We start from the raw sequence: 12,700 nt of genomic DNA, 5'->3' as shown, positions 1-12,700 counted from the left end.
AAAACCAATTATCCCTGGGCATATTGTCCTCTATCACTGCAGGGACCCGGGAAATCCATGCGGGACCCAACGATTGTACCCCATGCACTTCAAAGAAAAGCTCAGAATATAAACCTGCCCGAGGGCGATGCAGTCCGTTGAGTAAACGGCGCAAAGTGGCGATGCCTTCGCCAGATTCATAGGATAGATGGATTTGGCTGGATCCTGAAGCCATTTGATAAAGTTTAGAAAAGGAACGGCAAGGAAGAAGACAAGGGTAGAAGATGTCGGGCAAAGAGCAGAAGAGAGTTAAAAGATTTAGAAAAGTAAAACGTCTGGGAAGTTAGGAAATTTTCAATTGCAGAGGAATTTCGTGCTAAGAATGCAGACGATTCGTGAGTTAGTGGAATGACCGCAGGAAAGTGATGATTATCTTTGAAAAGTGTGCGAATCCCGGGAGAGAGAGACGTGGGTATTAATGGGGAGCTTTTCAATCAATATTGGCGCCTGGAATTCCAGTCTGAATATTGATTAAAGGGGGCACTATTTGGGTTAAAACTTGAACTTTGGGCTCAAGAAGGAGTTAGCCCAAAAGGAGGTCTGGAAAGGGGAAAAGCCCGAAGCCCAGCCAAAGCCCAGAAGGCAGAAAAGGCCTTTCCTGACTAGGTGCAGATCATTTGCACCACTTGCTCACCTGCCTAGAGACCAAGTGGTATAGACCAGCCAGCTAATCAGCCCAAAAGCACTTTACAGTGGCAGTACAAGTAAATAGCTTATGAGTCACTACCCTTCAAGCTGCATTTGGGCAAGATTACTGCTACAGGAGGCCAAGCCGAAGTGTCTATAAAAGAAGAAAGAGAAATCAGAGATAAAGACACTCAATCAAACAAACAAATACAAGCACAAACTCTGCTCAAAGCCAGATTTTCCTTCAAACGAAGCTGTAGTCAGCCCAAGCCTTCATCCCTTTCGGGATAAACTCTCACCAAAAGCCTTTGTAATAGCTCTGCTACCTTGTCCTAAGCTTGCTGTAGTATCAATCTCTTTCTGTAAACTCATCTCCCTACCCCCCCCCTCTCTAAAGCTCTCAAACCCCTTGATAAACCACAAAGATAGGAAGTTGCAAGACGATCAGCCTTGCCCTACAAGCCTTGCCCGACAAGCCCGCCAGTGAAGCAAAAGCCCGACAGAAAGCATCAACCGGCGCCAACCTCTCAGGGAGCTGTGTGCTCGTCGGCTAGGAGACATCCCCGACGGAAATTCTAGCCACGAACAGGAATTATATAATCATTTAGTTGTTTACTTACAAGGAATAAGAATTCAAATCATTTAGATTTTGACTTTTGTGTATACTAAAACATATGAATGAGAATCACTTCACTTCTAAATTTTCTCATTTGTTTACTAACAGTTAAGAAATCGAGTAAATGCTAACTTCTCTTTAAAATCTGTAATCAAATACCTAAATATTAGGAAATATCAAGAATGAATCAATTATGAGGGACCAGGTGATCCGATTCTCTTTCCTTACATTTTTTATTCCTAAATTTCTCCACCATTCTTTTATCTCAGTTACAATGATTGACATTTAAAATAAACCTTAACATTTAGTGATTTAGTGGAGTCGATAATCATCCATGCATATACCTCCTCCAAATTTCAAAAGATGGTCATTAAAAAAGAATTTATCAACACGAAGTTTGTGGAGTCAAGAATCATCCATGACCACATGTTCCTCCAAAATACCGTGAGCATGGTTAAAAAGCAGATTTATTAACGCTAAATATAAGTTGGTGGAAGAGTGATCCCTCAGTATTTGCAAATAACAAGTAAGCGTCAATAATAACTAATTCTTGAAAACAGGGAGCAACAGTACCTTTCTATATAATATTTCATTAATCAATTAAAACAAGGAACGTCATTTACAATTCTATGATTACAAACGCAACAGAATACCTCTTTATATAATCAAACCCTTCGTAATAATGGCCTTTGCAACTTGGGCTTTATATCTTTCTATCGAGCTATCAAAATTGCTGATACCCAAGGCCCAACGGGACAAAAGCCCAATGTCCTGTTACATTGATTTGAACTTCGGTCGCTAATATTAAAAATTATGGTTTCCCCGTCCTCTAATTTTGCTCAAGAACGTCTCATTTGTGAATTAAAAGTCATAAACAAAACGTGGTAAGATTTTATCATAGATATAAGTAGAGGAGAGTTCAGAATTCTCACATTGGGGAGTTCAAGGCAACATCTTTTTTCAGTTTATTCATTGAGGTATTTCATCAAACACTTGGTGGGCTTATTGTCGTCAGACAAACCATGTTGTACACATGTCAATAGATATCGACATATGCCGAAGCAATCTAATGAGTGATATCGAGAGAATTCATCCAGCGTTGTTGACGCAACCCTTCTAAATATGCCTAGTAGGCATTACAATAAATACTTGATGAGCACAAAGAATCCATACAAAACATTCGGAAGATTTTTAGAAGACCTTCACATGCATATTTCTCGAGTGATCCTGAGACCACTTAGGTCTCAACAGGCATCCGCCCTTGAGTATAAGATCCTAAATAATGTTGAATAAAAAAATGCGTAAATGCATGAGTAATTTCCTAGAATTGGACCCTTACAATAGACTTTGGAAGTCCATAGGTCTATTCCTTCATCAAAGAAAATATCTACTTGATTTACTGCAGAAACCTAAACTGGACCGCAGTGGTCAACCTTTGCCAAATCCAACAGAGTACAGGTCCATTGTAGGAGGTTTACAATACCTTAATTGGATCAGACCTGATATCTCCTTTGCAGTAAATCAAGTATGCCAATTCATGTACACTCCTATTGACATTCATATGTAAACAGCCAAGAGGATTCTTCAATTGCTCAAAGTTACACTTTCTCGTGGGTTCTAGTTTAAAAAGGGATCTTTCAATTTGTTAGCCTATTCAGATGCAGATTAGGCTGGCTGAACCTTTGATAGGAGATACATTAGTGGATTCTATGTGTTTGTAGGCACTAATTTGATTAGTTGGAGTGCCAAGAAACAGCCCACAGTGGCTCGTTCATCTACTAAGGTAGAATGTAGATCTTTGGCACACACTGCAATAGAGATCACCTTGGATTTGAAAAGTGTTCAAAGATTTTAGCCTTCCTCTTTCCCTCTTTCCCACAAACCTACCATTTGCTGTGACAATATTTTTGCAATAGATCTTGCTTCATATCCAATATTTCATGCTAGGACTAAGTATGTGGAGATCGATTACCATTATATTCAAGAATTAGTTCTTGCAAATCTTGTTCAAGCGCAATACGTCAGTAGTCAAGATCAAATCGCAAATATTCACACCAAATCCTTGTACAAAAACAAGTTTCTGTTTCTTCAGTTGAAGCTCTCCCGTGGAACCTCTGGTTTTTCCAAGTTTAGCTTGAGGGGGCGTAAAGATAAAGATGTCTACTCATGACAGTTGTCATTTCCTAGTGTAGTCAGCAAAGCAGTTTATTACAACCCTACGTAATTAGATAAGGGCTGTTAGAAATTCTTCTGTGAATAGCGATTGCTCTTTACATATACATTTCTGTAAGACTTGGAACACTTAACAACAAATGTCCTTTCCACAACTGACTCCTCTCGCAACGACGTCTTACAGAATTAATCTCACACCAAAAGAGATTTCATCTTCTCAGTTCTTACTAGAGTACACATCTATATATACATGTCAGGATAGAATCATATATACTAATAAATCTTATAACAATATGTAACTTTCCACAATTTCCTACAGTTCATAACCCGGAAATCTAGAATTTTCGGGTATATAAAGATCAAACCAGAGGCAAGCTGTTCCGGCAAGACCTTGAAAGAGAGAGTAGGCATATTCGGCCCCATGTGTGTGTCCCGCTGTCGCAAACTCTCCGGCATTATGATACAAGAAGCTTGCAAATGCCCTTGCTCTCTCTTCGTATATGCTCTCTCCAGTCAGACGATACAGAGAAAGGAAGGCATAGGCATTCCCAGCCACACCATCAGCAAGTCCTACCTTCTTCAGTAAACCGTTTTTCCACACAACTTCTCCTGCTTCTATTGCAGCATCGCGAAATTCCCGATCACCTGGAAACACCTGAAGAAAGTTAAGGAACAACTGTTAACTCATTTGTCTTGCAGACAGGCAGAAAATACGCACATAAAATGACCATCCTTTTGTGCTAGAAACAAACTTTGAGAATTTGGGATATATGAAAAAAGGTCAAGGATCAGAACAAACAATTCTCAGCACATCTTGCAGAAAATAAATTAGGTAATCGACTGAAGGGGACTATATTTTCGACCCACATTTACTAACAAGGTGGTCTTTAAATGTAGTCTAAATAGAAAACACGCATTATTTCAATCAACTGTTAATTTATCTATCTAAAAAACAATCGACTTTATTTGATCAATATTATGGTCAAGGGTTATGCACATCGACTTATAGTTAGTTCTCACGAATTTTGTTGTTTCTTTTTTTAATTTGGAAAATGTCATACATGATATTTGAACCAAGGACTTTCTGCATCTAACAAAGTGAATACTAGGTCTCACTAAACCGATTGATCTTTTGACATTACTACTCGCTCATCAAAACATATATCCAATTACTTTTACTACCGAATGTGAGAAATGCGTTAAGAAGAGTAAATTTACAAAAGAGCTGCCACACCAACCTGAGATGCCTTGCACAAGGTTATGGCCATGCCAGCTGCACCATGAGACCACTGCACAAACTTGTCTCTAGGGTTTCCTTCACTTGACGGGTAGTTTCCACTGTGAGGGAACCTATTAGCCATCATATATCTAAGTGTTGCCTTCACATCGTCAGCATCCTCTTTGCAAAGTGGGAAGTGAAGCAGCACTTGCAAAATTCCAGCCACGCCATTGGCTGCCCCCAAATACCTAGTCCCGTGCCACCTGAACATGAGCGGGCAGGACGGGTTATGAGATGAGCCTGCCCTACCACCAGCTAACACAGCATCCACAACAGGCATTAGAAGATTATTTGGCAACTTTTCTTGTCCAAGATACTTGTTTATGAACAAAGCTGCCCATAAAAACCCAGCTCTTCCGTAGAGAAGATCGTACGACATTCCAAAACCACCTTCCTCCGGCCCAACAGACAGGGCCTTCTCTTGTGCCACCTGTACATAGTCAACCAAACAGGTAAGCGAGGGAAAACAATACAAGAGCTACAAAAGAGAGATTCTCTCATGTAACTAATTCATGACGTCGTATTATTCGTTGGCAACACATCAATCCAAAGTAACCATCCAGCTTGAAAATACTTTCGAGAAATGTGCTATATAGCCTTGGACAAACTTGGGTAATAGACACGTAATCTCGACTTTTTTCCAATATAGAAGGTATCCTACCACTCTTGATGACATAATAATTAAGAGGCATTTAATCTCACTTTTCGTAAAATTAGTGTTTTGAAAAGCGCGCATTGGGGCGCACCTAGGCGGCCTTGAGGCAAAGCAAGGCAGGAGCAATTTCGCCTCTGCTTTGTGGGAATTAGTGAAAAACTCGCCTAGGCTTGTCGGGGTTCACCTATGCGGCTAAGGTGTACTTTAGGGCATTTTAAGGCGGCCAAAATCTTGCCTGAAATTTTGGCAATCCTGAAGTCGAAGCTGGGCTTTGGTGCAGCGACTGCCCTCTGGTTTTCTTTAGTTGCAGAGGTGGTGTCTTCACGAAGACGACGACTGCGAATAAAAGAAAAGTTTTTTTTTTTTTTTTAAATACTTGGCTCAATTTACGACACCCTTTTGACCCAATCTTTTAAAAAATTTGGCCCAAAACGATGCTGTTTTGGCTAAGTCTTTTAACTTTTCACGACTTAACCTAAAACGACGTCGTTTTAGCCAAGTCTAATTTTATTTTTAAAAAATTATAACCCCGAGCCTCTTTCCCCATCCCAATACCCGACTCCCATCTTCCCAATCACGGTTGACACAATTCCATCCCCAATTCCACAATTCCCCAATTCTGCAAATCCTAAATTCTCAATCCCAATCCCATATTTCAATTTTACCCGAATCTCATACTTCAATTTGTTTCAAAATTCTCCACACCAACATAATTTGTTTCAAAACTCAAGTAAATTTTGTAGTATTCTATTCTCAATTTGGTAGTAAGTGCTTGTTTGATTGTTGATTAATTATTTTACAAGTATTATATTATATATATTTATAAAAAAAAATAAATCCCATGAGGCTTCGCCTCACACCTCATGCCAAGGTGGAAGCTATCCATGAAACACCTCCGCCTTTTAAAACATGAGTTTCATGTGTTTTTATTAGAGCCTAGAAATAAACAAAAGTTCAACAAAAGGAAAATCTGAGTATATTTTGGCAGGAAGCTTTTGATCACATTGGTCACCAACTTGGTGGAGAGATTGGGTATTATCTTTGGCACTATTTGATATTCATTGTAAAGTCGTATGGCGTCCAACCATCAGTTAAAATCACATGCATTTCTGAAATCCACAGCCATACAACAGCAAAACCGCAAATATCTTTCCACCTATCTACCTAGGTCTAGGTCCACACGAGGAAATTTCAACTATAATTTCAGGGTTTTGTTACTAATATTCTAAAATTATCATCCTGCACTCTTTTCATTGGTTTGAATTTTTTTTTAATAAATTTGTAGTAACGTCACTAACAACACCATAATTTTATCTTAAATTTAATTTAAATGAATACGTGTGAATCCTACCAACCTCTTTTGGCGTAGTGAGGATTCCTTAGCGCAAGCACTAAGTAAGTCCCCAAATCATTATTCATTAGCTTTCCCATGGGAAAGTACATGACTAATTCCTATAAATACAATGATAAGTTACAAGAACACAACCCAAAAGTAAAGGAATAACTTTGTTTAGACTTTAAGAGGCAATTACGCATCCTTTTCACAAAGTAGATGCTCCAAAGTCCAATTAATTAGAGAATTAATTAAAACAAATCAGGTTAAGGTGATAAGGTTTTATAGCAAGTTGGGTTCATTTTCGTACAAGTAACATATATGACTTTCGTTGGTTTTGGAGAAGGAATATATATTTAAAATTTTGATGACAATAAATCACTTGATGTGTGTGTGTGTGTGTATTTTCTAAGAAATATACACATTTCTTAACAAAAGCTAACAATTTTTTTTCTTTTTGCAGGAGCCACAAAATTAAACCAAATAGTGTGGTGGTTTGATAGTCAACAAGTCTCAGAACCGTGACGAAACCTAATTCTGATACCATGAAAATGAAAGATTAAAGAGAATAAAAGCATCATTCTTTAGTAAAGCATCACATGGAAAGCATATTCCCACATATCTTGTATGTTAAGTTAACACTTTGGTTCTGTTTGAAAATTATTGGTAATCTCATGACAACGATGACCCGATAATTGAGAGAAATCCATGATAAGATTGTGAGATATTTTATCAGCTCCTAATTAACAAGAGAATAGATTACTTGTGTTTTGAGAGAGAATAGATTACTTGTTAAAGTGAATGGAAAGTTTTCATGATTTTTCAAGAAACTCAACTTGACAGACTAGAAGATTTAAACAATAATACTTGAATGTAGGGAACTCGACTCACAATGAATTCACAATAAAAAAAAATTAAAAAAAAAAGATGTTAATTACAAAAATTATTTTTTATTAATTAATGCGGGAAGACCATTTGAGCTGATGAAATTTCCAAGTATTTAGAAGAGAAATTTCCTTCTGATAATCGTTCTGGTTTCTTATTTTTAGGTCTTGCACTTTTCTGTTTTCTTATGTGTAAATAAAGGCAGGAGAAACAATTTTCTTACCCATATTTTAGCAAAAGCATGGCACTCAAGAATCAAAATGATTCAAGTTCCTATTCCTTGTAAGTAAACCTACATTTAAATGTTTAAATCGACACTATTTGACATTTGACATTGCTAATGGACTAAAATGAGGCTTGACAATTTCTTGCACGAGTAATCCAACACGAAAATAAAAAGTATGATACCAAAACGATACGAACAAGACTCTAGTCATTAGGCACGACAATTTATTCTATGCCCCGTTAACCAAACACAGAATGACACGACGAGCTAACGAATTGAGTCGTTATCAAGTCACTTGTTAAGAACTCGTTAATATAAGGGGTTTAACATGACACGACATGTTAAGATAACGAAAACGTCACGAACAAGATAAACACGACTCGTTTGCCAAGTCTAACTAAAATTGCTAATTAGACTACTTTCCATATTTGATATTTCTCGAGGTATCAACAAAGTATCCAAATAACAAACATAGGTGATAGAAGCTTTGACAATACTAAAAAAGGCGACAGAATGGCAATATCAGTTAGAAATAAATACCTCAAGAAACAGATTCAAATACAGGTTACGTCTTTCATGGTCCCCAATCAAATTGGCCACCACAGCTCCTAGGGCGTACACTCCTCCTCTACCACATAAAAAAGTCACGTGCCTGCATAAAAACAAAATTGCAAATCGATCAAGACTCGCTGCTTAAAATATCCTTTTGCCACTAATTAGTGTTCGATAGGGATATCACACTCTCGTTTTCTCTTCTGCTGCCGATATGTTTTTTGTATGTTTTATTCTCTTTTGGTTTATTCTCACTGCAAATAGGCATAAAACTAAAACACACTAAGTGAACGAAACCATATCACTTTCGCCTTGTACAACGTCTTTTCTGACATTTAAGCTCCAACAAATCACCTAACTTGTTGACCTTTGTTAGTTGAAAAATCACGTTCTTGCTTACTACATTCAAGTTTTCTCATTTTCTAAGTGTATTGTAGCATGAGATATTAGAACAATACGTATTATACGAGAGCAACTTAAATGCAACGGAATTATGAAAACAGCGAGTCTAATAATACAACGGAATTACAAAGACCTTGACATTTTGTAGACCGAAATGTGTCACGTAATTGCTTCCTCCATTCCGCGTAGGTTATAATCGATTTGTTCGGGAAAATAATTATTACCTGGTTGACGCACTTGCGACAGCCCGGCACTTGTCGACGATCTCAGCGCACAGCACCAAGTCCTGCCGGTTACCGGCGGCCTCGTACGACCTCAAGCACGTAAAAGCCGTACCAAGAAGACCCGTATAAACTGTCGGATCCAACACCATACCCGTAGGCGTACCCGAATCCTGTCTTCCTTCCCACGTAGCCTGCACCACCTATATCCCCAAAAAAATATAATAATAACTATAATTTGGAAATAGCAAGTCGTGGATTGTTCGGTGGTTATCACCTTTCTCTCGTATTAATATAGAATATCATTTATAATTAAATAAATAAATAAAACTCGGAAATTGTAAAGGTTTTAGTTCGTTAATTAATGATGGAGCAAATTAAGCAAGATTAAGCTAAAAATAAATAATTTGAAGAGTTCAGGTAAATGTAAACCTGATCCTTGAGAGTCACCGCCGCTCTGAGAAAAGTCCCGCTTGAAGGTGACAAGTTCGGAGCCGCTGGATCGACCAAATCCAGCCGTTCGTTGTTGGCATCATCGTGTTCCTCCGGAGAAGGGGCAAACTCCACGCCAAACGACATGTCGTTGCTCTGGACTTTCCTTCAGGTATGGGCTTGAGTTTCACGTACGGCAGCAGAGTATTCCTTACTGTTATGTAGAGGAGGAGTTTTGAGAGAGGAGAGAGGGAAAGGGGTGGAGGTGTGATTATATGGAGCCGCGGTGCACTGTGGAGATGATTCCCCGCGAACCACGTTCGCTCATTACTTTTTAGGATTAACTAAACAAGTCGAAATTATCCTAATATTTATATTGGCGTTGGATGCATGTGAATAATGTCAAATTAAAAGGATATTCATTACAAAAAAAAAATATTAAAAAGGGATCAGTATTTCTTAGAGCTATCTCCAATGATGAAATGCACATTTATTTAGGAGTGTGATATCCACACACTTTTTTTTACTTCTCACGCACTCTTCTAATTTTTTGCCGTCAAATCGGATAAATTGAAAAAGATCAACGGACATAAATTAACAAAGATGTGTGAGAAGTAAAAAGAAGTGTGTGAATAGCACAACCCTTTATTTATTTTTCTAGAGGCATAAATGTGAGTTATCTTTTGACGGGAGAGATATTAGAAAAGTTAAGGTTTTGTTATAAAACTAATTAAATTGATGTTATTAATAAATTCTAAATTTCAGTTAATTTTTTTTGGCCTAGATGAAAATGTTACATGTTTCCATTCGAGAACTATATAACTAATTAAAAGTGTAAATACTCATTCTAAGACATTTTATATCTCCATTAGACTCATTTTAACCTTTGGGTTAGAACCTAAAATTTAAGTTCTAAATATCCCCCAACTTGCTCCAACCTTGGTTCAAAATCAATTTTGGGTTAAAACTAATTTGTGGTAAATGCCCTAATCCACTGCATGCGCGTGAACGCGCCAGAAAAAGGAGAGCAAATGAAAAGCAACGCGCCAAAAGCAAGGCAAAGGGGACATTGATGTGCAGAAGTGGGGCCCAACTTGATAGGGATGTCGGCCACCCATGTGCAATCTCCATGGCTCCATTTTGATCGGACGGCATGGAAATAAACCTTTAATTCACAAGGGTTGGAGAAGGAAAATATATTTCTAGATTAAAACTTAAATTTTTTGAATTAAAATTTTTATATTTTAACACAAGGATTAAAGATGTCCTTATAAATACGTTATTACATAAAGGGATGGGAAATAATGGTGAAGCTCTACAATACACCCATCATAACAATCGAATATCGAATTTTTAATTTATTAGAATCAAATAAAAAAAAACATTTCACGTATAAGTCTAAATGAAATACTACTAAAATGTAGTCACCAAGTAAAATTATTTCTTATTGTTATTCCTACACGAATAAAAAATGCAAAAACAAAGACAAGTTGATATGGTTAGTTGTGGGGACCTGATTCCCCAATAATTCAGGTTGTAATGATACACGCTTTTAATGTGATGTGAATTGACAATTAGAGAATTATAAAACAAAAGTCAGTGTGAACATGAACATTTTGGATTGAAAAATGGACTAAGATTCTTTCCCATCTTCTTTACAATTCATTCTCTTCATTCCTCTCATATTTTATATTTTGTCTTTCTCTTTCTATTAAAAATTAATATAAAATATTGATATGGTTTAACCATGACCGATCAAATAAAAGGAAAAAAAAGGGGAGGGAAAAAAATGGGAGAAAATCACACTCCTTGAAAAATAGTAGAAGGGCCACATTTTTAAACTATCTTTTGTAATTATATATGATGTAATGGTTTACGGTTTGGATTTCTTTTTAAATAATTTAAAAAATCTAACCATCAATTACTACATCATATATTTGCAAAAAAAATAATAATTTAAAAGTTTAAACTCTTTAGCATCACTATTTTGGACCCATGACTCCAACTCCCAAAATGGATCCTTCTATTAGAGCAACTTCACCCCTAAAAAATAAGCTGGTCTAAAGTTCATTTAATCCACTCCAATAAATAATAATTGACCAAGTGCATCTTCACCCCTAAAACTAAATAGCCTAGTCCATTTTATTAAAATAATATTTTTATTTTTATTTTCTGACTTTTTTTTATAAAAAATTATTATTAATTTCTGACATTTTATTTATTTATTTTTAAAGTTTTTGGTTGAAAAATATGGACCGTTGATCTGGAAATCAAACGGTCCAAATTGTGCCACATCACTAGCCGTTGGGTTTGAATTTCAATTTTTTTACCGTTGGAAATCCAACGACCGAGGCTTAGCCACGTGGCCCATGTCCTGCGCCCTTTTAGTGCGCCTACAGCGCGGGGGCAACGTGTCGGGGAGACGCACCCACGCTTGCATGTTTCCCACGTGCCTGATGCAAAAAAATTGTATATTGTTCATCGACGTAATGCTGGCGTCAGCATGACACTAGATAGGCCAGTTTCTACCTCAGCCCATTTTGGGCCGGCCTACGAACTGGCTTGGACTTTGAGCTAGCCTATTTTTAGGGGTGGAGGGGTTTTTTTGGGTGCCAGCCTAAAAGATAGAGTTGGACTTGCTCTTATGTTTCAACAATGTGACATGTAGGGCTGTTTTGAGACAAGATGGTCTGGTTGTGTCCTGCTGCTAACAAAAAACAAAAGGCATCCTATAAACAATAAGCATTCATAGATATGTTATTTGAGAATATACGAGAGTCTCGTTCTCTTAGACTTCGGTTTATAAAAACTATGGGCACTGAATTCGATTTTAACTTAATGGTGAAGGAGAAAATACGGCAAAACAGCCATTGGATTAAGATCAAACAGTGAGTGGTCATAATTTAATTGAACCATGGGTCTAGAATAGGCGGGGAGAATATGTTAGGGTTTTCTCTGTTAGTTGAGTGCTCAGAGTACAGCATAATATGATTATATTAAAGCTAACTATATATGATTATGGTTTTAGGGCCCCTATCCCCACATCACACGTAAAGAGACGTGTTGAAGGCATTCTTAGGCTTTTTCATCCATTGCCAAATAAATGTACACTTACTTGATTCTCAAACCACTGTTGATTGCTTCTTAGCACTCCAACCGGTAAGAGAATGGCCGAAAAAACAGGTACGAAAACCACACGTTCATCTTTTATCATAAGAACATCTCGCCCAATCAGCATACGAAAATGAATCGACATACTAA

The 12,700-nt window shown here is 37.3% G+C and overlaps 1 protein-coding gene across 1 annotated transcript; it reads right to left on the bottom strand.

The window, feature by feature from the left end:
* Window positions 1–3,471: 3,471 nt before the first annotated feature.
* On the bottom strand, window positions 3,472–9,922 carry LOC103450038 (lanC-like protein GCL1). The gene is made up of 5 exons (XM_008389353.4): window positions 9,440–9,922; window positions 9,011–9,210; window positions 8,373–8,484; window positions 4,693–5,163; window positions 3,472–4,109 (listed from the first exon to the last, which is right to left on the bottom strand). The coding sequence occupies exons 1-5, from the start codon at window positions 9,584–9,586 to the stop codon at window positions 3,768–3,770; spliced, it is 1,272 nt and encodes a 423-aa protein (XP_008387575.3). The 5' UTR covers window positions 9,587–9,922; the 3' UTR covers window positions 3,472–3,767.
* Between the last annotated feature and the right edge of the window lie 2,778 nt (window positions 9,923–12,700).

The sequence above is a fragment of the Malus domestica genome, chromosome 15 (assembly GCF_042453785.1).
Source record: "Malus domestica chromosome 15, GDT2T_hap1".
In the NCBI taxonomy this organism is placed as follows: Eukaryota; Viridiplantae; Streptophyta; class Magnoliopsida; order Rosales; family Rosaceae; genus Malus; species Malus domestica.
Note: the sequence above shows the minus strand (reverse complement) of the source record. Positions and strands in the feature narration are given on the sequence as shown.